Source organism: Ambystoma mexicanum, chromosome 1p (genome assembly GCF_040938575.1).
Source record: "Ambystoma mexicanum isolate Mex_15411 chromosome 1p, UKY_AmexF1_1, whole genome shotgun sequence".
Taxonomy (NCBI): domain Eukaryota; kingdom Metazoa; phylum Chordata; class Amphibia; order Caudata; family Ambystomatidae; genus Ambystoma; species Ambystoma mexicanum.
Window position 1 is genome coordinate 532,588,028 of NC_090921.1, and position 27,786 is coordinate 532,615,813.

The following is a 27,786-nucleotide window of genomic DNA, read 5'->3' on the forward strand; positions in this document are numbered from 1 at the left end:
TTTATGCTGTCAAACGCTTGCGAGAGATCTATCATTGCCAGGTACAGCTTGGTGTTGAGTCTGAGGGTCTCCATCTTCAAAATGTTTAGTATTAGGAGATTTAGTCCACAACCCACACCCTTTACAAACCCTGCTTGCCTCGGGTCAATGCGATTATAGTCTACGGCCCATTTCAAGAGTTTTCTTTGGAGTAATGTGGCATATACTTTCCCCAGGACGTCGAGGAGCGCTATAGGTCTATAGTTCTTCGGATTCCTGCGGTCCCCTTTCTTAAATATAGGGACCACAACAGCGCTCTTCCACGAACTGGGTGTAGCACGAGCCAAGACAATTTGCTTGAATAAAGTTGCACAGAAGTCAGTCAATAGGACGGATTACGCTTAATCGTATAGTTTGTTAAGCCGTCAGGCCCTGGCGCTCTCGATTCATGAACACTTCTGATTATCAAGAGGATGTCTGTTTTCTCAAACTCTAAATCCCATTTTGTTATAATTGGCAAAACAAAATTTGTCAGTGAGACTCCTTTAGTGAACAAGGTTGAATAATGTTTGATCCAGACGTCTTCGGTCACAACAGTTGCCTGAATAGCATTTTGCGGCGCTAGGTTGCTATTAATTAATTTCCAAAATTGCGCCGATTTCTTTCCTCCCATTTTGGCTAACATCTGCTCGGCATCGTCTTGCAGCATTATTGCTACGTGCGACTTGAACCAATTCTTATAGTTTTGTCTAACCTTCCTTATTTTTTGTTTTATGTTTTCATTCATTGGCCCCTTGAGCTTCCTTATTTCTTGTCTCAAGTCTTTTTTGTTGCAAAACAAGGACATCGAATTTATGTGTTGGTCTGAATTCACAGTGACGTAGTTTGTCTTTGTGTTCTGTGAAACTCTGCAACAAATGTTGATATTCAAGCCCTTTTGAGTTTCTCACGAAAGTCGCTGTTATTACTTCAGTTTCCAGGAGGTTTAGACGAATCCTACTAGACCCAGTATCGACAGCGTGTGGCCAGCAAATACTTACAGGTTTAGTCGAATTTTCAAGGGTGAGCTGTACCATTTCATTATTACTATGCGACGTTTCAAGTACGTCCAAACGAAGAACTCTCTTATGAATGTTTTCGCTGACAAATATGTAGTCTAGAGTTGAGGTTTGATTTAACCGTCTCCAGGTGGGCTTAGACGGGATGTCTCCCACCGTGTGTCCATTCAGCATATGCATTCCTCGAGCTTTCATTTCTGTGCACCATTGCGATGCTTTGGGCGTTAAATGTCTTTTTTCATTTACACATAGGAGGTTTAGATCACCACATAGGATCAAATCGGACGGGCAAGATTTTTCAAGTAGTTCATCAATTGTTGTTGATAGTGTCTATGAACGCATTGGCTTCTTTGGCTTGATGGTTCCAATAGACATTGATGATGCATAGTTTATCAGGCTTATAGTTCACTCTTTCGGGCCTACATATAGTAGTTAACTGGATGAAAGGTGACACATTGATAGTGTCAGATATCCTGAACCCCGAAGCTTTCCTGACAGCCGTCAGGAGGCCAGCTATTGGTCTGCCCTTAGCTTGGCATATAGCCGGATTAAAGGCAATTTCGAATCCTTCAAGTAACGGTACATTGCTTATCCATGTCTCTTGTAGGCAAATTAGATTCAAGTTTTTTGCCCAAGGGACATTGAACAAATGTCTGAATCCACGAGTGTTCCAAGAAGCAAGAGTGCAGTTGCTCCTTGGCTCCGCGTCTTGGCGTTAGATGTTAGATACTTTGTTTATGGAGGCAGATAGCCAGGACCAATCGGAGACACTGTTGGAAGGAAGGACATCAACTACGCCGTCATTGTATTACTAGAGGTAGTTTGAAATACGATGGTTCCTCCGCAGTGCGCTTGAAGATTGAAAGCGCTGCGAGATAGCCTTTTACAGTGCCAACTTGAAGGCCTGAGTTTGCCAAGTAGAGTAGAAACGATAACACCGTTGGTGTACCACATGAAAAAGGGTTGATATTCCCTTCTCTACACCAGCTGCAAAATGTGTTCCAACGGCAGCGGTATAAAGACTTTGTTGCTGGCCTTCTGGCCGAAAGCAACACCTCCATGACGTCATCAGGGAGGTCCCAATCCTTGTACCTCATCCTTTTAGAAGCCAAGCGTGAAGGTTGAGGGTTCTGATGTCTGGATGGAGAACCTGACCTCCCTTCTGTGAGAGAAGATGCTCTTTGAGTGGAAGACGGATTGGAGGACAGATGGACATATCTAGAAGGTCCGGGTACCATGTTCTCCTGGCCCAGTCCGGAGCAATTAGGATCATGGTTTTCCGGAATCTTCTCAACCTCCTGATCATTTGAGGAATAACAGGGACTGGTGGAAACGCGTAAAGGAGTGGGAACTCCCAGTCCACTACGAACACGTCCCCTAGAGCTCCTCTCGGGGGAAATTCACTTGAACAGAACAGATCGCACTTCCTCTTGGTGCTGGTGGCGAACAGATCCACCCGAGGGGTTCCCCAAAGGGCGAAGATCTCTTGAAGGACTTCCTGAGCTAGCTCCCACTCGTGGGAGACTGTGCTCTGCCTGCTCAGAGCGTCCGCTGTCAAGTTCTTCTCGCCGGCTAGGTGGACTGCCGATAGAGATTCCTTCCTAAATTGCCCAAAACCAGAGATGCATTGCCTCTCTGCACAGTGGCAGTGACCCTACGCCTCCTCTTTTGTTGAGGTAGTGCATGGCCACCATGTTGTCCGTCATTATCAGGACATTTCTCCCCTGTACTGATGGCAGAAAAGCTTTCAGCGCTAGTCTGATCGCTCTCAGCTCTAATAGGTTGATGTGTAGTCTGGACTCCGATGGAGACCAAATACCGCTGATGGTCAAGTCGTTGGCATGGGCTCCCCACCCCGTGAGTGAGGCGTTTGTGACTACTGTCATCTCCGGCCATGGTTACCAAAACAGTTCTCCTTTCAAGATGTTCTCTGGATAGGCCCACCATTGAAGGTCGTGGGCTACCTTGTCCGGAATCCGGAGGAGATCTGTCATTCTCCCTGAGAATTGCGACCACAGAGTTCTCAGTGCCCACTGAAGAGATCTCTTTCTCAGGCGAGCCTCTGGCACAAGGAAGATGCAGGATGCCATGAGGCCTAGCAACCTCAAAAAGTCAAAGGCTGGGAGACGTTGGGCATTTTGATACTTGTTGACAATCTGCAGAATATCTTGAGCCCTCACCTCTGGTGGCGAGGCTTTTCCCAGGGAAGTGTCCAGGACCGCTCCAATGAACTGGAGTCTCTGTGATGGTATCACCTGTGACTTCTTTAAATTGGAGGGAGAAGCCCAGTTTGTGAAGGAAGTGGCAGACATAATCTAGCTGGATCTGAGCTTGTTCCGAAGATACAGCTCTGATCAGCCAATCATCCAGGTAGGGGTAGACGTGGATCCCTTCCCTCCTTAGACTCGCAGCCACTACCGGCATTAGCTTGGTGAAGACCCTTGGGGCGGAGGTCAGCCCAAATGGCAGAACTCGAAATTGATTACGAGAGACGCCAATTGCGAACCTCAGGTATTTCCTGTGTTTGAGATGGATTGGCACATGGAAATAAGCATCCTGAAGGTCCAGAGATAACAGCCAGTCCTGGAGCTGGAGGGCCTGAAGGATCTGAGAGAGAGTTACCATCTTGAACTTGTCCTTCCTGATGAACTTGTTCAATTCTCGTAAATCCAGGATGGGTCTCAGTCGTCCGTCCTTCTTTGGTATGAGAAAGAAGGGGGGAGTACCAGCCCTTGTTCCTGTCCGCTACAGGTACCGGTCCTATGGCACCTTTCTCTAGCAGGTCTATAATTTCCTGCAAGAGGAGCGGATCTGGAACTTTTAGAGAGCTGTGTCCCGGTGGATGACTCTGAGGGATGTGTAGAATGGGTAGACAGTAACCCTGGGCAACTGTCTCCAATGCCCAAGCATCTGACGTAATAGCCTGCCATTCCGTCAGATGGTGAGTTAACCTGCCCCCTACAGGTGCTTTGTGTGGAAAGACCTCAGAGTGGTTTGTGGGCGGCTGATGCAGATGCCGAGGGTAAGAAGGCACCTGCTGCTGCTGCGGCTTTAGTACTTTTGACGCGTCCACCTCGGGTGGATCTCCTTTGGCCTCTTTGAGCCAGCTGTCCTCTGTCTTTCCCGAATGCGGAATAATAGCGAAAGGACATTCCTATCCCAGAGGTTCCTGAGGGGCGAAAAGGAGTTTGGCGGATTGCAGCTCCTAAAGATTTTGCTGCTGCTTTAGATGTCTGCAACTTTTCCAGACTGTCATCAGCCTTTTTACCGAATAAAGAAGACCCGTCAAAGGGCATATTCAAAAGTCTGGCCTGTACATCTGGAGCAAAGCCAGACTTTCGCAACCACGCATGCCTGCGGACTGTCGTACTTGCCGCGTTGGCCCTGCTGATAAAGTCAGCGGAATCGATGCCAGTTTGAAGTGACTCGCACATGGCATCTTTACCATCTTTAATGATGTTAAGGAAGGCTTCCCTTTCCTCTCCTTCCGGTATGCAGTCAGCCGCTGATGACGCACACTCCCACAGTGTGTGACTGAACCTGGCGAGCGTACAGGTGGCATTGATGGACTTCAACGCCATACTACAAGCAGAAAATACTTTTTTTGCCATAGAATCTACCTTTTGTCATCTCTATCCTGTGGGAGAGTAGGGTAAGCGGATCTGCTGCTTGTTTAAGTTGCCGCTTGAACCACCAGGCTCTCTGGAGTCGGGTGTTTTGATAAGTATTCAGGGTCAGCCGCAGCTACCCTATACTTGGCGGACAATCTTTTATTGACTGCAGGGATAACCTCAGGAGTTTCCCAATTAGATGAAATCTTCCTTTGCAAGGCTGCATGGAAGGGGACCACAGGATCCTCCTGTGGACCTTTGTCTAGTATGTCTGTCAGGTCATCCTGTTGAAAAACAGGTGAAGGCGCAGACCAACCCATAAATTCAATAATCCTTGCCATCAGGGTTCTACAGGGTGTTTCAGCATGTTCCCCTGGCTCTGGTTTGACAAATTCCACTTCTGGGGAAATGTCCAGCCCACTCGCCTCATGTAATGATTCCTGTAGGTCTTTCAACCTTCTTTCCTCAGAGGTAAAATCCTCTGAAACAGGTAGTGTGATCCTCTGCAACCCGAAGGTTTCCTGGTCAGAATCCTCCCCTTCTTCATAGATTGAAGATAATCCGGGGTACTCTGACCTCGGAAATGGTGTAAAACCCATTTCTAAAGCAGAAGGAGCCAAACTCGTCATTATTGGGCGAGAAAATCTCGATGTCGTCGATACTGATGTGACATGCTTCGAAAGCGTCGAGAAAACTGGAAGAGGCCTTGAAGAACTCGAGAGGATCGGGATCCTACTCGAGGATGTCGACGACGGTCTCGGCGTCGTGCCGGAGGCTCTTGGTATCACCGGTGGCTATGAAGTAGCCGTGGTTTTCTCTTTCATCTGCGTCGATTCGATCGACCGATGCGTCGAAGAACCCTTCAACAACGGCGTCGATGGCGCCGATCCATGCGTCGAAGGGATCTTCGACGACGGCGTCGAAGATGGTGCCTTCTTATCCGATGGCCCGTGGCGCTCTCGGGTGGACTCTTTCGCTGGGTGCAGCGACTCGCGGTGTTTCGATTTTGGCGTTTTTCAACCGGGGTATCACCCTCAGCTGTCTTAGAGGGGGTCGAGGCCGCTTTCTCGAAGACGCTTAACATTTTCTTCCTGAATTCCTCCCACTCAGCCTGAGAGCTGTGTTTTGTGGGGCAGGAGACCCTTTCTGGGGAAACAGAAGATGACGAGGAAGGGGATCTTCAACATCTCTTCTTTGAGTGTCTAGATCTCGAGGAGTGGTGGGAGCTACTTCGAGACCTAGAATGGGAATGCTTTCGACGGCGAGGAGACGAATGCCTCGACCGAAGAAACTTTCGAGGAGGTTTTGACTGACTTACCTCTCTCGAGCTTCCCCTTGCGCTTCTTCAAGGCTTTCGCCGTCATGGACATGCAGTCCTCACACTCCGAACAATGGTGCTCGACTCCCAAGCACCACAAGCAGATCCTGTGTGGATCGGTTATCGACATTTTCTTACCGCAGTCTTGACATTTTTTGAAGCCGGACCGCAGAGTCATCGTTTCTGATGAAGAAGCCATCGAGAACGAGTTGGCATTTCGAGTAAATATAAGAGGTTCTATCTGACTGAACTGAGCAACGATATTCTGAGGCCCCACGAAGCGCGGAAAAACGTAACTGAGCAACGGACGCCGCGCGTGGCTATTTATGGGCATGGTGGGGTCGGCGCCGATACAGTGGCTGTCGAGGGACATCGACTCAGCGGACGTCGACGCGCAGCGCCCTCTACAGAGAAAAAATGTCCGAGGCCAGCAAGCTGGAGACGAATTATCAAAGATAAGGCATACGTCGGAGGACACAATCCCTTCGAAACATACTTTGGATAGCCGAGTATACATGCAACAATTCGGTTCATACAAGCACAGGACAAACTACATTCTATACTCTACACGGAAGACACCCACAGACATCAGTGTGTGATCCATCACTCAAGTTCTTGAGGAAGCAACAGAGCACTTTAACAAGGCCAAGGAAAGACAAAAACTGTTTGCTGACCGGCAGCGAAAAGAAGCTCCCAATTACCAGATTGGAGATGTCTGGTTGGCATCTAGACACATACCTTTGAAAGGAACACAGGCCTTCTGTCCTAAATATCTAGGCCCCTATACTATCAAGGCGATAATCATCCCTGCCGCCATGAAGTCGGCGTTACCATCGCACATGAAAATTCACCCGGTATTTCATGTCTCTCTCCTCAAACCCATGAAACCAAATACACGGATTGATTCTCCACTAGAGCCCGAATGACTAAATGGGGAACCCAAATATGAAGTTAAATCTATCTTGGATTCCAAGGTGGTTTGGTCCAAACTGTACTACCTAATAGATTGGAAAGGATACGGACCTCAAGACCGAACCTGGGACCCAAGCGAATATGTTCATGCTCCTCGATTGGTTAGACAATTCCATTTTAATAACACCACCAAACCAGGCCCAGGAGGAGGATCACCCTTGAGAGGGGCCTTGAGAGGGAGTGCTGTCATGGCCACTTGCCCAGGATCACAGGAGCGGCACCATCAAGTGGAGAGCGCAGGAGGCATCATGGTTCACGTACGTTTACACATGGGGGGCCTGGTTGGACACAGTGGAAGAACTTAAACAAGACATTTTCATTATGGGCAGAAGTGCTTGGAATGGAACTCTTATGAGCAGGAATACTGTCAAGAAATTCTCATTTGTGTGTAACTAGTCTGGGTATGGTCTCCATCTGCATCTGCACGTGCAACTTCTAGGAGTGGCAGGGTGTGGCAAGCAGGACTGAGCTAGGGGGCATGGCCTTAAGAGCTCAGCTATAAAAGGCAGCCCAACCCCAAGGCACACGCTTAGCGTTATTCTGCACCTCCGTGCAGCGTAACCCTCACCGTCGCCTGGGATTCAATTTACCTGGAGAGATCCTGCCATCTACATCCGTACTTACCATCCGCAGGATCCTGCTCCCACCTGTACACTTCTTCCTGACCCGCGGCTCACCTGCAAACATCTCGGAACGCAGACATCATCATCTGGGCACCGCAGCATGACACACTCCGCAGCACCTGCAAACGAAAGGCAAAAGACAAGGTTAGACACTTAAGACATTACGTTAAGGGTGCGCGGCCATTAATCCTCGCGCCTTCCCTAAAACCATCACTCCACTGCTGCCGGACATCGTGGTCGCATTCATCTTTCGTTCAGTTGCGTTCTGTGCCTCCACAGCTGTTAAGCTGCATTTCCATCTATTTGGGAGAAAACCGAGAGGAACGTTATTCATTGAAAAACAACAACATATAGAGCAATAACATCAACACATTAAGAGAAAGCAGAAAGAGGGGAAAAGACAAAAGCCATTGAGAGAAAGCAGAAAGAGGAGCTTAGTCGCAGCTGGACTGGACTATTATTCAGTTATCAGTGAAGAAACTCTATTCCATCAACAAGCACCCCTGCCAGAAGTAGCAGGACGGAGAGCTCATCATTCACACTTACCAGGGGAGTCTTATGAGCCGGTAAGTGCCCACAAAAATCGCACCTTGGGTCGAAGGGTTTGGGAGATACCACAGTCACCTATCAGCGCATTCACGTTTTCCCATATCCACGCAGGAGCAATGCCACCGATTGTCACCGCCCACAGCTGATCCCCAGGGGACGAAACCAGAAGGGGGTGATCCGACTCCAGGGAGGGCTGCAACCGTGCCCCAATGCCTCTGCAGAGACCAGGTGAGCGCATCAAAACCCCAGTTCCCTGGGGCCTTGAGCCGTTGTGCGATGCATAGTCTTCCAAAGTCCGAATTCTTCCGAAACTTTGGTGGCCTTCTCCTGGCTTTCCAGAGACATGATTCGAATTCCTGAAGTCATTGCACCAGAGTGCAGGACCGAGAGTGTGAAAAGAATTTGACTGGTGATATTCGTTCTTCATCTGGCGGCTGTAAAAAGGCACCAAATCCACAGAGCCGCGAGAATCTGTGTAGAAACCTTTGCTGGAAGCCTCCTCTGGCGACTGCTGCTGCAAGTTCCTATACAGTGTCAAGTTCTTTCGTCTCCAGACCAAGAATACAGGGAACGAATCCTGTGCCGTTGCATCCTGAAGGCATCTCCTCTGAAGCTCTTCTTTTCTCGTAAGGTACTGTATGGGCTTGGGGAATACTTACCTTAAGTCTGGCGTGGATCCTGTGAGACCGAGTGGGTGATTCATGTGGTTGGGAGTTTGCCCATACCACTTGCCCAGGCCTAATGCTGGAACACATATAGGGAGCCTTCTGTGACGCCCCTGAACACTTTAACTCTGAAGTAAATATTTGTTAAAGAAGATAGCCTCTGGAACTTTTACTTTCCTGCAACTGAACTCCATCTCATCCTGCCTACATCTGGCACCTAGACCACTAGGGTCCCTCTTCTGCCTCAGAGTGAACTCATGCAATAGACTAGGGAAGGACTGGATAAGAAAAGGATTTTACCTTAAAAGTATAACAAGTGTACTTACTTGCTAAAGAAGTTAGTGTAGTAACTGTATCTCTGTGAAAGAAGTAGTTACAAACTGTCATTACGTTTATGCTCACCTTTGAGTTACATTGTGCCCCTCTAAAAAGTATATAACTTTGAATGGTGTTTCCCCCCTTCTAAAAAGAAATTTGAGTTGGTAATGTTTTATCACTGCTTAGCTGAATGAGTAAAAGCTTACCAATAGGGTTTACCTGCCTTGAATAATCTTGGGACATAGTTTCCCTGCTCTGCTTTATACAGATCTAAAACAGTTTTGAAGTTAATACTGGTATTTGAGTGGTTTATAGTCACTCTTGAAAGTATACAGGCCTTACTCACCTTGACTAGCTGCTGCTCTTCTAAACTTGTAACCCTGCGTTGTGCTTCACTGAAATGCTTTGTTGCCATTCTAAAATAGTTTCATAAAGTGCTTACCTTAGAAACTGTATTATACGCTTCTTAAAGGTATACTGGGTATAATTAGCTATTAGATTGGATGGTGCATAGTTATGTACCAATGGGTCAATTGAAATACATTGTGGCTTTCTTAAAGTGTAATGTGGTTTTGATCTCCCCGATTTGCTTAGTGCATTCTGAAACAGTTATCGAGTGTTCATACGCATCATTGAGTAGCTTGAGGCCCCTCCAGAAAGTATAGGAGTTGTTTTGCTAGCTCTGAACTGAGTTCTAAAAAGTAATGTTGCAAGGTGTATACTTGTAACAATGTTGGTTTATTATGTGATTCTATAAGGGAGTGTCACTGCATGGCTGACAGTGTCTACTACCTTTGAAATACTGATTGTATTCTAAAATTATATCTAACCTGGTCTTATTCCCCCAAGAATAGTAGCTTACTATCCTGAATGTATAACCTTACGTTTGATTCATCCGGACTTGCGTTTTGCTGCTCTAAATAAGGTTATGACTTGGTTTGCATACCATAGAGATTGAGTTGGTTTTTATGATTGTGTTTAAATGATATTATATTACATACTTAAACAAGATTTATCCAGGTCTACTTGTATTTAAATATACCCTTTATTTTTACAATACATAGGTTTCAGTATTTCTTTGGAACATATGGATTCTACAATTTATTTGTACCAAGCTACAGCCCTCTCTCTGGCCTAAGATAAGCCTGGCTGCTCAGTCTACGCTACCAAATGTTCTTAGGTGGTACAGCCTCATACTAAGACTGGATTTATGTACTGCCTCAGATGCATGGTTTTATAAAGCCGTAAATTGGACTTTAGAAAAACTGTCTTAACACAGAGCGGTAAGGAGGGGTTTGAGAGTGGTGTAGGGCCACAATGAGTCAACAAAGAGCAACACAATAATTCCAGTAAGGCAGCTAAGTACACAAATATACAATAATCTATTCGGCCTTGGAAATACCTAGGGGTTTCATTGATTAGTGTGTAAGTATTGTCAATCACTATACAACAGATATATATATATATATATATATATTGAATCTTGTGAGGGGATAGAAAGCATTTGATGCAAAACCAGTGCAATACAGGTAAGTAGTCATATACATAAAACACATAGAAACACTAAAGAACACTACAATAGTTCCCCATTATTTAAATAAGTCCAGCCTTGAGATGGATTGGGGCCTAGTGCCCTAAAGTCATTACTTTCAATAGATATACTTTTCAGGTAGATTTATTAAGTGATTGAACAATGTCAGTGGTTGTGATTTAGTTTCAAAAAGTAAGGAACGTTTAAGTAAGTAGCTCTCTCAGTCTGACTACACCAAGGAAGGAGGGGGAAGAAACAGATGTGTAACTAAATTCCCTTACTTCGATTTCACCAGAGACCACTGCTGAGCTTCTGGAGTCTGTTGGGGAACCATTCCTCGGTGCTTAGGTTGAGGGAGGCCCAGGGGTCGCAGGTTCAGTTTCAAACAGGGGACTTTGTTTTGGTCAGTCAGAGTGCATGTACAAGGTTTCAGGCACTGTCCTGTTGAACATCCTTGAGAGGAAATGAAGACTTCTGTGGATCAGGAGCCCTCCAGGGAGCAACACAATTGGGTCATAACGGGAGTCACCACAATCAGGTGGCGACAGGTGATCATCAATGGACAAAAGGAGCAGGCCCTTTATGGCTTACTTTGGGCTAGAATGCTGAGAATGTAAGAGCAGGCGTTTTGTAGCACAAGTTGAAGACCCTCCAAGTTCCAAGGATGCACCGAGTAGAGCAACGTCTGCACTGGCTTTGAATCATATGATTTTCTATCTTAGTGAATGCATATATGTATTTAATTGCATGGGTGTGACAATATTTGTCTAGAGGTTTTATTGCTTAGTGTGTATTTTAATGGACTTATACATTATTGTATATGTGTGCTCTTACCTCTCTAACTGGAATTACTAGAGTGATCTGCAGGTGTCTCATTGGAGGCCTAGACCACTCTCAACCTCTCAAACTCTTGCTGCTCTGCTACCTACCTTGATTGGTGTCTTTTCTGTTCAAATAGGTTGGCCTCCAGAGTTTGGAAATCCATATTAACAGGAAGGACAACGTTACAAAAGAAACAGTTAGAATACAACGTATCCTAGCAGCACTTTAAAGTGATGTGTGCAGCTTTAAAATTACAAGAAATTCACTAAGGGAGACCCAAGGAAAGTAAAGCCTAGGGCTTCACTGGCCTCCAAAAAGGCAGGTCAGCAGTGTTCGGGAGGTTTATCATTTTTCTGCTTCATCCCGTCTCCTAGTGAGACCCCCAGCACTTATTGATGGACTTCTGGTAATGTTTTCTTTCCATCCTAACAAGTGGAGCCTTCCTTTTTTCCACGCATTCATTCTTATTTACTCTACTTTTGGAACTCTGTTCTCTGTTTTACTTTACTATGGGGTCTATTTTCCTCCATATCTCTTTTAAGGCATGTGCTCAACTTTTACAACACACAGCTGCTCTTGGGCCATGTTGCTGGGAAACCATTGGATTCTCCTTTGAGATGCTTTCTTTATCCTCGAGTAACTACAGTTACTAGGGATAGAGGGATACTTTGTATCTCTCCTACAACCTTATACTATGAAAGATTAGCCTGCACCACTTTATGTGGAATACTAAGGCGATACCTGCAATCCCCCTGCTCTTTGCTCCTGTGACTTTTTAATCACATAGACAACCTTCTAGTTATGACTGGTGGCAGTGGACGTGATCTACCAACTATTGTGCTATTTCTTACCGCAGACAGCATTCACATTCGCGGTTGTGCACAATAGGGTCACCTATGTTCTAACATGGTGGCTCCATTCTTTTTTCGCCATTTCTATCCCTTCTACCATTCGGGGGGCGTGGGGGGGTGTGTGCGTGTGCGTGTGTGTGTGTGTGTGTATGTGTATGTGTTTTGCCTGGTGGAAACCCTCGGGTGTCCCCGCCTAGGCTCAAAAACGTCTGGGCAGACAGTAAGTGGGGGGAGGAGTTTTTCACTCCTGTATGCCTGAGTGCCTGAATGGAACCAGTGCCCATTGGGGGTGGACAGCCACCCCCCCCCCCTTTCTGTAAACTGATGAGAGAGATTGCAGAGGAGCGTGTGCTGAAACGGAATAAAAGGTGAATTCCCAGAAGTGAAAGGCAAGTCGACCACTGGAAACTGAAGTAACAAAGAAGGAGATGACGACCAGAGTCACCTGCAGACCCTTTGCATCAACGTGAAGTGATCACGGCTGTCCTGACCCAGTTTTCCACTCGACAGAGGAGCTAGCTCCAAAGAGACCATTCTTTCCCTTTGGCTGGTGGGACCAACCGGCCCTGAGACAAACTACAATTTAAGCCATCTCACGAGGTGCTGTACCTTTCCAGAGCTGCAGACCGCGAATACCAGGAGACCTCTGACCCAATAGCAGTGCATTGTCTTTGAGAGGCTGAATCTGTCCAAGTCTTTGCTGTGCTCCAGGTGAACCTTCAGCGACACAATCAGACTCATCCAAGTTCCCTCACCAGAGTGCAGGACTCCAGGAATCTAAGAAGATTGACCGGGCGAATACCATCCTTTGTTGGTGCTGTAGAAAAGGTGCCAAAACCGTGGACTGACCAGAGAAGCTGTAGAAATCTATGCCAAGGGTCCGCTCTCAAGACTGCTGCTGAGACCTCCCTGCCAGAGACCGTCCTCACGCCACCAGACCCGAGGAATCTGGAGAGCGTGTCCATCGCTGCTACAATGAGGAGAATCCAGCCACAAACATTTCTTCTAAGCTACTGTGGGGTGAAAAAGTATTGCTTACCTTAAACCAAGAAGTTGCTCCAGAGCATTGGAGTGCACGAAGGGGTGTCCACTCCTACCTCTGACCGAAGCTGCGGGCTTGTGTCCCCTTTGAGAGTCCTAACAGCATTTCCAACTTTGTGTTAACTCTTCTAGTATCTTGTCCAAGAGACTGAAAGTATCCACAGGAACCTTTGCTGTTCTGCTGCTTCATATGACTTTGAGCCCTATCCAAACAGACGTTTTCATATAGTTAAGGATCAGACTTTAAAAAGGTTTAGTTTGCTAAGGAAGTGTCTCTAGAACGTTAAGCTCTGCTACTGTATGACTAACCAACTTGTTTCGCTAACTAAATACAATTACCGTATATCTTTGTGTGAGTGCACGTTCATACTGATAATATGGTAGAACTGTCATTAGTGTCAAACTATGTCACAATTGTACCGCAAGCAACTACCAACTAAGCAGTGGTCTTTGAAAAATGTTTATAAGTGTTTCGATGTATGTTGGTTAAGTGATCCAAGTACTTTTAAGACCTTCCTTGAGTAAATAAAATACATTTATATTTTAATAGAACTTTATTGGTGTGCTTCTTTGGACTACTGTACTAACTGGGTTGAGTGTACTTACCTACAGCTCACATCGTCGTCCTACGATAAGCCTGACTGCTCTGTCAGTCTACCAAGGTTCCTTGAGTAGTACAAGCCTATATTAAGAGTTGGGGACCTGTATACCAAAGGGATAGTTTTATGAAGTCTTACCTTAGGTGGACTTTAAGAAAACTCCCCTAACAAGCAGTCAAAACCAAAGAAGAAAGAGTGTCCCATAGACGTCTATGGGAGTAAAGTAGCAAAAAGAAAATCTTTCCTAACAGTGCCAAATAACTGCTGAGACAAATCGCATTCAGCTTTTCCTTGAAAGCAGCCGTTTAATGTTATGGTGACTTTTTATTTGTATGTATTTTCTTTGGGTTGGTTTAACATTTTCACTCGTCGTCACAGCTGTGTTTACCGTGTTTTAATATCCCATTCTTTGAGGATATTTTTCTTTTAGTTCAGTAGCGGTGATCTACAGTTAATCGGCTTCTGGTGACATCATTTTTCTTTCATAATACAGAAACTGAAGTGACTGCGGCAGGGGACCCTGGCAATCTCTCTCCCCAGTCGCAGATCGCTGTGCTATGAATATGGGAAGAGCCTGATCAAGGGGTTTCAGAGGCCCAACTCGGCACCCCAGCATTATGTTTGGCACCCCTGCTATAGTGGGTGCCGAGGGTGTTCAACAAAGGCGTTTGTATAATACTGAAGGAGACTCCTGAGTCCAGGAGGCTGCAAAGTAGCTTGTGCACACCAACACAATCTGTGCTTCTTTTTGCAGCATCCTCAATTTGCGATTGTCACCAAAACACCAACATTTTCTCCTTCAAAAGGGAAGACTCCGGGATTCCAAGATGGACGCTGGCACGAGAACACTGAAGAGGTGCTCTCTGACCTCCCCCCATGTACTGAAAGGTCTCACATAAACCGAAACACCCCTGCCCAGGTGATATTTGACACACAGACCAATATGCGGCACAACTCTGAAAAGATGGGAGGTGGGTCTGCACTGGTTCGGCAATGAGCAACCGAAACGGGAGGATCCCCCAGAGCGCCTCCGACAGAAACGAGGCCTGCGGATCCAGCAAGCAACAGGCAAACAGCACAGACAGAAGGAATCCCAAGGCGGGGCCGCCCCGCTCATAAATAGCCATTGAGACGACATTAAGTTGAGAGGCCCCCCCCAAGCAGAGATTAGGAGCACCCGGGCCTACCGAGCCCAGCAAGGAACAGAGGAACCAAGAAGAGCCGGGCCGGGAGGCGGGCACCGGCAGTAATGATACAGCAGTGAAGCGTAGAGAGAACGGTAGGACACTGCTCCCCTGTAGGGGTACACCGACTCGGTGCCCACGTTAGAAGGACCCCAGTGAAGTGATTGAATGCCCGGGCAAGTGATTTGGGGCCTCCGTCTCGTGGGCTGCAGTGAACCAAATTCCGAGCAAACACTCACAGGGATGTCTAGTACCACTGCTGTAGGGAAGACCCAGACCACAACGAAGCGACCAGGAAAGTTCTTGAAGTGGAGGAGCGGCCCAGGATATCATCCCAAGGGGCACAGCAGCGTGGAGGCCCCCTCTACTACCTGGGGATGGCAAGGGGGCCCTGGATCCAGTCCCGAGTGGGAGACTCGGAAGGCATGCTCTCGAGAAGCACCGAGCCCAGAGGACCGGTGAATACCCCAGCCTACAATATAGGTGGGAGTAACGGACCAGCGGGAAGGTCGCCTGTGTTGAAATTGCCAAGGGGGATCTGGATAAATGCGAAGAGGCCCTCCTTGAAAAGGAGGTTGCAAAGCCCCACAGTGACTCCAAAAGAGACCAAAGATCTGCCTGCATAAGGCTGAGTTGTTATTGGAAGGGGAGGGGGAGAGCTGGGGAGTCTAACACTTACGGGAAGGGTCCTCTGAGAATTAACCCTTACCATTTCCAAAAAATAAGGACTGAAATACAGAAGGTTCTTCAGTGGGGGTCCACCCGTCCTGGCTGGTACCGCTACACTATAACTGCCCTAGGCAAAATGGCAAAAAACAAAAGGGGATAAGATAGCGAACACAATACAAACACAATTCCATAAAATGAGAGAAGACCTGGCAGGGGCGCTGCATGAAGTGAAAGGAGGCATGGGCAAGCTTGAAGCGAGAGTAGATACGAACGAGAAAGCCCTGCAAGAGATGGCAGCTGATTCTCGCAAAATGGAAGAATTGATGGAACACCTACCTAGAGCAACTCATAACCTGGAAATTCTAACTGTGGACTTAGAAAAGCGATCGAGCTATCAGAATTAAAGCTATGCCTGAAACGGTGGGGGACTAGGAATTGCTTCAGGCCATAAAAAAAATCTTTGCAGACATGGTGGAGGCGGTAGACTTGACCAGGATCAAAGTAGACCGGGTCCATAGAGTGGGGCCTAAAGCAAATGAACCTGGCGCAAGACCAAGAGACGTTCTGTTAGCTATGCACCAATATGTTCAGAAAGAGTTGTGGAGGCAGCAAGACGAGAGAGAGAAATCACCTTCAATGGCTCCAACGTTCAACTTTTTCAGGATCTTTCCCAGGTCACACTCACAAAAAGGAGGATGATGCGCCCGACTGCAGGAATTAATAAAAAGGGGCATCAAATACAGATGGCCCTTCCCCTTTGGCCTCCTATTTGATTTCGAGGGCAGACAGGCGAATCACATCAATCAAAGAAGGAGCAAGCATCCTGGGAATAGAGGACGATTCAATCAGCGTGGAGGCCCAAGGCCCAACGAAAGACCTGATGAAAAGAAGGCATAGGAATGGACTACCCAAGAGTCAAAAAGCAAACGATGAGGAAAGGGGGACCATTGGGCCCGCAGGGCAACATCCTCCCAGAAAGGGGCTCCTCCATCTAATCGCAAGTCTGTTGCTCGTGAAAATGTAACAAAAAGGCACAGGGGAGGGAGGGGGGGGAATACATGAACATTGCGGTGTGGGGGGCAGAGAGGGGGAATTTTGGTTTGTGTTATGGGTCAGGGCGACCTGCAAGGGGGTGGAAACTAGCCCCAAGGAGGGGTGTGGGGTTGGGAGGAGCTAGAGGCCGGTTGAGCCAAACCAGTAAAGGGGGAGAAGGCGGTGGAGGTGCAGGGGAGGGTCGAAGATGGGATGGGGGCCAGCAAATATGTAGAGACTTATCGGAGGAATGGGGGGAAGGATTGGAGAAGGGGGATGGGGCGGCCAGATTTACGCTTGCAAAATATTGCCCACTCTTAGAAAAGCCTTATAAAACGGCTAGGGATAAAACCTTGAATGTTATTTCACTAAATGTTAAGGGTCTAAACTTGCCAGTGAAGAGGAAAAAGCTTGAACATTTCCTTTCGAAAGAAAATCCAGATCTGATCACCCTGCAAGAAACTCATGTGCAAGGTAAAGATAAGCATAAAAAAAGGCTGAGGGGCTATAGCCAAATCCAACAACGTGGTTAAAAAAAAGGGGGGGGCCTCTAATAGCGGTAAGGAATAATTCAGACCTCAGGACAAAAGCTGTGGAGAAAGACTCCAGAGGAAGATTTTTAGCCATAATTCTCCAGGGGTGAAGGGAGACCATTACGCTGGCCACCGGCTATGCACCCAACACACATCAAGATGGGTTTATACAATCATCACTACATAAACTGGATGGATTCGCGAAGGGGAGAATAATACTTACAGGAAACTTCAACTTAGCATGGGACTCAGAAATGGACAGAAGCGCAAGAATTTCACACTCCCATAACAAACCCTCAAAAGAATTCAGAGAGAAAATTGAAAATCTGGCCCTGGTAAATGCTTGGAGAGAAATGAGAGGGAAAACAAAAGGATATACCTTCTACTCACATGTCCATAGGTCAGCATCAAGAATAGATTATATTTGGGTTTCACAAGTCCCGTTAGGACTGGTAAAGGACTTAGAAGTGGGCGCAACAACACTATCTGATCATGCTCCCATTACCTTCAAAATTAAGAGAAGGCTAAACTCCCCGGGGCTATGGAGATGGTAGTATCCATTGCATGTCTTCAAGAATGAGATCCTGTAAGGGGATTTAAGGGAAGGAAGAGAGGATTTTTTCCGCTCTGAAACACCTGTGTACGAGCGCGATATAAATAAAATATCAAATATTTTTTAAAAATTACAAAAATAAAGCTACTAGCCCATTCATAGTGTGGGATGCATTTGAAGCCACGATAAGGGGGAATATAATAGCGATAAAGGCCGGTAGGGATAAAGAGTGAAAACTCCTAGAGGAAGACCTGGAAACCAAATTGAAAATAGTAATGCTCAAGTTGGCAAATGGGTCAAGCGGGGACCTTAAAAAGGGAATATAGGAGGCAAACTTGAAGTTCTACAAACTAGAAGGGCGGAGCTTCACTTATTGAACCTCAAACAGAGGTACTACATGATAGCGAATAAGGTGGATAGGATCCTAGCTAGGATGTTAAGAAAGGAGGAAAAAGATAGGACCATCCTAAAGATCATCAGGTGGGGTGTGCTGCGGATAGAAAGCTCAGACCTAACTGACATTACAAGTGAATTCGCCCAATATTATTCGAATCTATATAAAACAGACAAAGCGGAGGATCGGACCCAAATAGAATACTTGAACGTCTGTTGCTTGCCAAAAATATCGGAACATGAGAGGGAATAACTAGAGCAAAATATCACCCTAGAAGAGGTTCACAGTCACTTTGACGCCTCCATCCAACAAAGCCCCTGGTCCAGATGTCTTGACCTCTGACTTCAATAAACTGTTCAGGAAGATCTGACTCCATACCTAACCCTCCTTTTTAACCAGTTTGGGAACACAGGCAGGATTTACACCTTCAATGGAAGAAGCAAAAGTTGTACTATTGCCCAAACCAGGGAAGGACGTGACAGTATGCGACTCATATAGACCAATCGCGTTAATCAACACAGATACTGAGATTTACATTAAGATCCTAGCAAATCGTGTGGAGAAGTACCTCCCCAAGCTGATAGATCGTGATCAGTTAGGCTTCATACGAGGCAGACAGACACATGACAACACCGAAGAATTGCCCACCTTGTTGGCAAAGACTATAAAAACACACAAACCAGTCCTAATGCTCGCTTTGGAGGCGGAAAAAGCATTTGATAGGGTGGAGTGGCACTACCTATTCCACACAAGGAGTAAAACAGGCTTTTGGGTAGCATTCATGACCATTATAAAGGCCATCTATCGCAAACCCTCCCTGTGTCTGTTGATGAATGGTAATCTGTCAAATCCCGTAGAAGTGACGAGGAAAGAAACAGGGCTGCCCGTTGTCCCCATTACTGCACGCAATCCACCTAGCGCCATTGTTAGCTAAAATAAGGGCTATGACAGACAGGGAATTACCTTCGGTGGCAGGGAACATAAGGGGGTGGCAGCATTTGCTGACAATATGCTATTAACAATAACTAATCCGGGGAAGTCCCTTTATGCATTAGATAAGGTTTTATCCCAATTCTGAGAGGTAGCAGGCCGAAAAATTAATATAAACAAGTCTGAAATATTGAATTTGACCATACCGCTGGAAAAGGAAAAAAGGGCTCCCAGTACCATAAAATACTTGGGAATTCAAATAACTAAAACCATAGATCGCTCGTTCTCTGCTAATTACCACCCTTTATTAGTATCCATTAGGAACATGCTAAACAACTGGGGTCCACTATTTCTTGGATGGGAAGAATCAATGTCCTGAAAAATGGTCCTCTTACCAACGTTATTATATGTGTTTATGGCCCTCCCCATAAAGATTCCCATGTCGTATTATCGGGCTATTCGGAAACTCACTAAGGCTTTCATCTGGAATCACAAAAAAACAAAAGTCTTGAGTCGAATGAGGTTGATGCCTAGGAAAAAGGGGGAAATGGGAGAACTGTATTTTAAAGCCTACTACTACGCAGCACAGATTAAAGTCATCATGGAGAAGAAATTGAGACATATGGATAGAGCAGTGGTGGGGGAACATCTCAGGGAGGCCCTCTGGAAAGCCAGGGTACACAAGCCCTCTAACATGTATTGTAGTGAAACAGAGACCCTTGTGGGGAACTCATGGGACGCAGTGGTTAAACTATCCAACTATCCAAGGTCATCACCTTCCCGCTGCCCATCACTCCGATTTTTTGGAACCCGCAATTTACACTGGGTAATGAGCGGGACTGGATTTGACAAATGGCAGGAAGGATGGTGTTCTAAGACGCTGGACATGCTCGAGGGAGGGGAAATAACATCCTTCACCCAATGTAAATTGGATTTTGGAGTGGGAGAAGGGGAAAGATTCCATTACGCCCAATTGAGACATTGACCCCACGGTAAAAGAGGCAGCAATAAGAGACCTATCCCCATTCGGAAAATGTATAACCTCCAACAAAGGCGACAAACATATAGTGGGGGCAATATATGGCCTAATTATAGAAGGAGTAGGAGAAAGATGATTTATGAATTGGGAAAGGGAAGCAGGACAACAGATTGAAGAAGAGCAATGGGTAGGGCTCTGGGAAAATATCCCCAAACTAGCAAAGTCAATACAGATACAGGAGATTTGGACGAAGATGATGTACCAATGGCACCTTACCCTGACTAAACTACATGCAATTTATCGGACAGCATCCAAGCTGTCCTGGAGAGGTTGTGGGGTGTGGGAGGGACTTGGGAGTCACATTTGGCGTCAATGCCCGAAAGTCCTTCCATTTAGTTTAAGGATTCAAGGAGCAGTAAAAGAAATACTGGGGTGGAGGTGTAGGGCAATATCGGTTTATTCATAATGGGACTGTGAGGGGGGGGGGGATAGGAGAGCCTGCCCACGAGAGCTCAACGTAAAATGTATGTGATGTTGGTAATGGCAGGGTCCCTTACAAGTAACTCAAAAGTGGAAATCAGGTGAATCACCTACGGATCACGAATCGGTGGGCAAAGTGTGGAACTTCGTTGCCCTGGAGTGGGTCTCATACTCTCTCCTGAGCGAACACCAGAGATACCTCATGGACTGGGACCATGTGATGAAATTCCTTATGAGGGACTCAAAAAATGCATGGTGCCCAAGGAAGATGAAACTAGTGGGGGTGATTTGAGGTCATCAATCCCACCTCTGAACAGCCAACAAAGTATCCGCGGGAGAGGGAACATGGGGGCAACCCGGTCTTGTGGACTTCGAGGAGACGATACATACGCTCGAAAGAGGTGAAATGAAGGTGCATAAGAGAGCTACGGGCCAGGTAGGGGCAAACGTTTACACTTTGATGAACGAGACCAGTATAATCAAAACCTGGGAAAGGGCAGAGGGAGATGGGGCGGGGATTTCACATGTTCATGTTTCTTTGTGCAAAATGAAAATCAAAAAAGGTATTTAAAAAAAAAAAAGGGAAGGCCCGTCTCACCACAGCAATTCACCTATGTGAAGTATGTAAAACTGTGGATATCCTTCCCCCAAAAGAAAGGTGCAAGAGTGCGTAGTAATGAGACCGTCTTCCAGATAAGAAGAGGGAGATACTCTTCCTGCACAATGGCATAGTCACTCCTGCAATGCAGCCTGTAAAGTATAAAAGGGCCAACTTGAAACCTAGGCAAGACCTTAATTGGCATTTATGCCCAGTTATCGAGAGCCAGGAGATACACTGCATGTGTTCCCATCATGGGAATATACACGTATACTCCCTGTAGGGCAACAGTGAAAATGAGGTCATGCAGAGGATTGACAGTACCATTAGATACTAACTGTGTGTGGAAGGAGAAATCGCTCATTAAGCAATCAGAGATTGCACTTGTTGCTTAAGCTGCAACATGTGGAATTAAGGAGCAATGCCCTGTGTCTGTAGAGGATACATTCTCAAGTACCCAAATGTATGTGATATCTGCCTGACAGAATAAATATTCTGTGCTGCAGCAGTGATTTAGTAACGTAGTACAGTAAATAAAGGATATTTCCCTCTTACAGCCAGCCCATGAGTATCCAAAGCAGGAACGCTATGGTATCCTTATGCTTAACAGGACTTCCCCCATCATGCTTTTAGATGTGTGTCTTCTCTATGTTTTCTGCACTTCTCAGTTGATGAATAGTGTTTTACAATCGGGGACACTAGCGTTCAAACCCATGGTCCCAAAGGACGCTCCAAAGCCACTTACAAATAAATTCTCTCTCAAATGGGAAACCTCATTCATGGCTCCCACTTCGGTTCCCGGGCGAGACGTCCTCTAGCACATCCCTACAGGACTCATGCTCTTCTCCAGAAAAAGTATTCATAGCAGTTACTGTTACCATTGGCCCCCTTCCAATCAAGCTTGGTTGCATGCAGGACTACAATTTTCATAACCCCTTACCAGCTGTACGGCACAAATGAGAGCAGGTTTTCAGATGGGAGTAGTAATTTAATTTGTAAACATGCGTGCAAACCTTTCTTGATCTTCTTTTCCTGGATCTTCTCTGAACACATTTTGAAGGCCTCAGACTGCTGGTACTCGCGCAGCTCCTTCATGTACTGCTGCTTCTCCCGCTCTGCCTCATCCAGGTACCTCTGAAAACAGAAGGCTCAGCAATAAATCCAGACTTAAGGCTACACCACATAACTATCTCACAGACCTTGCATCCATCAAGGAATCAAACACCGTCACCTGTGTGTGTTTCTAATCAAACAGTCACCCATCAATTCCTCCATCATTTGTTGACAGAAAGCGACTGACAACTTTAATCAATATACAGTTACACACAGATCTCTACAGTCAACTAAACAATCGCTATGTAAAAACAAACCCACTTCAACTATACAAAAAATGAACACAGGACCAACCTTCAGACGGTTGACGTCAGACGGTCAGCAAAATATAGACCAGGTCTGGCCAACGGCATAGGACAGATTTGGCACAGCCACCCATAGGCCCTACTGGCAAACTAAGCAAAGATCCAGAATGTCAATTAAGCAAAGTACATTCTAGGAATGCCAATCAAGTCATTTGGCACAGTGACTAATTAGCAGCTATGAGGCCATACTCTTTAAATCCCAGGAAACTTAGCCATAGCTCTGTAGAGGGCAATCAGGGAATTCCAAAAGTTGTATCCCCTCTTTTCTATGCTTTATAGAAGCTGGGAAGTTTCAAAGTAACCAACTATTTTCTGTAGCGATACCAAGCCACATTTTGTATGCTATGGTGATTCAAAGATCCATCACTATCGATAAGTCAGAACAAGTTCATCACTGCAGTGATTACTTTACTTCTACTTCATACTCCCCTTTCCTCCATATTCATGGGTCAATGTCCCCTGCGCGGAGGGAAGCTGAGCATGCTGCTCAGCAGCATTGACTTATAAGAAAGACAAGGACTAAGTACAAGCGTGCAATGTGGTCATGCTTTGCCCTGCTCCACCATCGTACCTCTCACAGGGTCGACTTACCAGAACTCGTAGCGAGTGAGGGCATTATATTTTGAAAGAGCTGTAAGGAGGGTCACATAGTGGAAAGGGGGATATAGATTAGGAACAAAGTAGGAAACTCATTGAGTAACTTGTTCTTACTGCTACATCTAGCCCCTTTCCTCTACACGTGTGGAAAATTACTAGGCACACAACCACAAGGAAGATGGAAAGAGAATAATCATACGCATCTAGTTCAGACTAATAAATTGCACAGCACTGCATGCCCAAACTCAGTGTGTGCCCTGGAGCCATAGTCCATGGAATAGTCTATGTAGAAGGGATGAGACAGAGCCCATATAGCTACTTTACACAGGCGCTCCAAAGGGAACATGCGGCTGAAAAGCAGCATATTTTGCCCCAGCCAGATGAGACTGTAGCCCCCTCAGATGGAGCAAACCTTCCTGAGGGAGAAACAATAGAAAAGGCAGTCCATAATACACCATGCAATGTAACTGTTGATAGCCCTGGGGAGGAACAGTCATATGTGACCAAGTGACCAAGTAGAGGATCTAGTATACTCGAGAATTCAAAGCAGAATGTTTGAATCCATGCCTGCATTCGAAGTCCAGGTTCGGGAGGAAATCTAGCACATTTATTTCTTCTCTCGGGTGAAATTCTGTGATGGAGGAAATTGGGATGGGGTCTGTTAATTGCTGTTCGTGCATAATTTAATTTTGGGGGTTCTGGCTCCCTTACATTCTCTAGCCCCTAAACACTTTGCTAGCTTGTATGGTTTCAGTTATCTTTTCTGTAGTGTATTTGGGGGCGTGGGTGGGTTGGGGCATGGAAAAACGACGAATTCTATGATGTGCCCTTACCAATGCAATCCTTTTTCTTGCGTGTTGTCATTATAGTCCATATGGCTTCCAGGGCATTAGGGCTTTTTAAAGCACCCCATGTTAGAGCAGAATTCCATTTCTGGGGTTCTCCTGGGACTCTTACACTCCCCCCCCCCCCCCCCTTTTGGTTTCCACAGTAAACCTTTTTTGTACACTGTCCTTTGATAGCCCATTTAATTCCTAGGACAAAGGTGCTTTTAAGAACTACATTTTGGTTCTAGAGCGGTGGTGTGGAGTAGACTGGTAGCAGCTGAGATTTTGTTTTTGCTTCCCCAGGGTAACAGCCACTTTAGTAGCCCAATGCACCAGTATGGTACCTGTTGGGGTACTGTATTATTTCAAGTTCTACACCCAACCATTTTGTTTTGGACCATCCCCTTGTACATGGGGATCATGAGGCAGGCCTAAAATGGGATTTGTGCTCACATGATCTCACCATGAGCAGAGGCCTGTATGCTTTATAGTGGTTTAAACTGGCTCTAGCTAGTTTCCTGCAACAGACAGAATAAGTACACATCCTGTGTGGATGGAGACTAGGTTGAGAATTTGGATGGCTGCCATAATCATGGCGTGTCTGTCTGATGTGCGAGCAAAGTTCAAGGCAGCCCATAAATGAATGTTCATATTTAAGGGAGACTCTGCCCATTCCTCAGTTTCTTAACATAATTGTTGGAGGATGCTTCAAAAGATGAGCCCCTGACTTTAAGGACCAGATTTGCCCGTACTGGTTGGGTCTTCGTCTTTTTTTTCATGCTGTGGTTTCTTCTTTTGGCCACTGGACATCCTTTCATGGCTGCACCCCCTCCTATTACAAGTTTTTCGTTGTTGGCTGGACTACCCATCCCATGTTGGGCCACAAAATTCTCATTGACCAAGCTCTGAGTTGGGGAGAATCCAAGCTTTCTCTCATCTAGTCCTGGGTTATCATCAACCATTGCCCCTGACGTGGGACCATTCTTTGTTGGCCGATTGCTCATATTTGCCTACCAAGCAGATATGCTTGGTCATGTTCCTCATTTTAAAAGGTTAAACGTCCTCTAGACTGTGCAATCTACATCCAATGGGTGAGCGATTGACTGGGTGTTGTGATTTTTAGGACCAGCCTATGAAGTGACTGTGGGCTGTCCTAGGCCAGCCCCTAAATGAATGTGTAATCATTGAGAGAGAGTTTATTCTCCCAGGACCAGTTACTGAACTCATGGAAGACTATTAAAGGTGGGCCGCTGCTAGTGGAAGACCATCCTGGGATCTTCCTTTGATTCCTGTCGTTGCCTTGGGTTGCTGGACCGTCTGTTCCTTTGTGGAACATCTTCCTACTCTGCGGTGCTGCATTCTTCTGGTCCAACTGTGGGGAGTCTTCCTGATAAAGGAATTAATTGTCTTGCCGCTGCTCCACCTCTGTTCAGTTTGTTGTGACGTCCTGTCTCACCTCCTGTTGGTGCCCATTTGGTGGGAACATTTATTGTTGGCTGGCTGACCCCTTTCCTGCTCTCGTGAGGGGACCCAAATCCCTGTTCAAATTCTTCCACTACGATGTTGCTCTTTCCACCCTCCTAGGTATCCAGTTTGTTGCTCCTTCAATCTGGATCATTGCTAGGTTATGGGCTCAAGTCCCCAGCCATGGCTAAACCAAACACACAAACTCGCCAGTGCATGTACCGCTCCTTGATCGAATGGTCTCCAACTAGCAGCAAGAGTACTTGCTCCTTGGTGTCGTCTCTGTAATTGGTTCTAGATGCGGGGGTCCCATGGGCCTGGTGCCAGTGGGGTTTTGAGGTTTGCCTACCCTCCCACCATTAACTTCCATTCTCTGAAAAGGGCTTTGTGCTCCTTCACCAATCAGCCCTGCTGGCTACTAAATCCTGGGTTGGAACACATCTTAGTTGTCCCTTCTGGCTGGCTGCCTCTTCTGCGGCATCTACAGGGTAAACATTTTCTCCAGAACCATGAGATCTGGCCACACTGTTTCCAATGGGGAAACGTTTGGAAACTTACCTGAACTGAGATCTTCATCCCCAGCTCTTTAATGCGGCCCTGGAATTTTTAGTACAACAACTGGGATACATTTGAATATAATAAATTCATTGCAGTTCACTCTGTACTACAGGAAGTACTATATAAGACGTAATAGTGTTACATAAACCACTAGTGGCCACATATTTCTTTCTATGGGTAAACTGATCAATACAGCCACAGTGCTGTAATTTTGATATGATACATTAATCACCGTAATCTTATTTCTGATGCTTGTATCCGCTTAGATTCACATGCTGTGCATAGGCCGACATCTAGTGGAAGCTGCAAAGTATTACAGTTGTTTTCGAAACTCAAAAAGGGACGTCGACAGGGCGTGCCAGTAATACTATCCTTAGTGTGACCTCCACTCTACCCATGATCCCTCATGCGTCTAGATCCCTCAGATTGTTATTTTTATGACATGAGGTGTAGCGGGAGTACAGTTGTATCAAACAAGCTCATAGGCATCCATGCACCTTCTCTCCGAGGGGAGGAAGGGTGGGTCGCATGTGAATCTAAGCAGATACAAGCATCAGAAATACGATTACAGTGAGTAATGTATCCCTTCTGAGGCTTGCGGAATCTGCTTACATCACATGCTGTGCATAGATTAGAGAGCAGTGCAAGAAGGAGGTGGGATGTGAGAAGGTTCATGAGCGAATAAATGTCTTAGAACTGCTTGTCCCACTTGTGTATGTGTCTTGGAATGCGTGTCAATGCAGTAGTGCTGAGTGAAAGTATGTACAGAGCTCCATGTAGCTGCTTTGCAAATACTGGCTAAAGTGACATTTGCAATGAAAGCTAGAGTGGCTCCTGTGCCTCTAGTGGAGTGAGCTCTGGGCGTAAAAGGCAGTGTTTTATCTGATAGGGAAGCGCACAGTTGGATACACATCTGACTATCCACCTAGAGATGGCATTATTAGAAATGTGGTCACCTTCTCTGCCTGGTGCTATGGAGACAAACAATTGATCTGTATTTCTTAGCGGTCTGGTCTTGTCTATGTAGTAGAGGACCGCTCTCCTCACATCTAGTGTGTGGAGTTTTACCTCAGCTGAGCTGTTGGGTTCCTGGAAGAAAGCCAGTAGCTCAATTGACTGGTTTACATTAAATTTGGAGATGAATTTAGGGGACAACCTAGGGCGAGTACGTAAAAACAGCTTGTCTTTGTGTACAACAAAGAAAGGATCCTGAACTGACAATGCTTGAAATTGACAAACTTTTCTTATGGAGGTGATAGCCACCAAGAAGGCAGTTTTATAAGTCAGGTGTTTGAGACTAGACTTGTGAATGGGCTTGAAAGGGGGTCTCATGAGTTTAGCGAGTACCACAATGAGGTCCCAACCTGGCGGCGGGTTCAAAATTGGAGGGTGGAATATCTTTAATCCTTCCATAAATGCCTTGATGACCAGTACTTTCCAACATGAGACCTTATTATGAGAGGTGGTGAAGGCTGACAAAGCTGCCAGGTGGACCTTTAGGGAGTCGAATACTAACCCTGCATCTAGCAAATGGAGCATATAAGTTAGAATGTGGGATGGGGTACATTCTATGGGGTTGATCTTTTAGACTGGTACCAAATTACAAATCTTCTCCATTTGTCAAAGTAACAGT

The 27,786-nt window shown here is 46.1% G+C and overlaps 1 protein-coding gene across 3 annotated transcripts in view; it reads right to left on the reverse strand.

Annotated features, from left to right (window-relative positions):
- HMG20B (high mobility group 20B) overlaps positions 1–27,786 on the reverse strand; it is a 156,991-nt gene that overhangs the window by 71,600 nt on the left and 57,605 nt on the right. For all 3 annotated transcript variants that reach the window (XM_069649441.1, XM_069649439.1, XM_069649440.1), the window contains one exon: positions 22,303–22,423. In XM_069649441.1, coding sequence (XP_069505542.1) covers positions 22,303–22,423 — 121 coding nt within the window. The remainder of the gene's footprint in view (positions 1–22,302; positions 22,424–27,786) is intronic.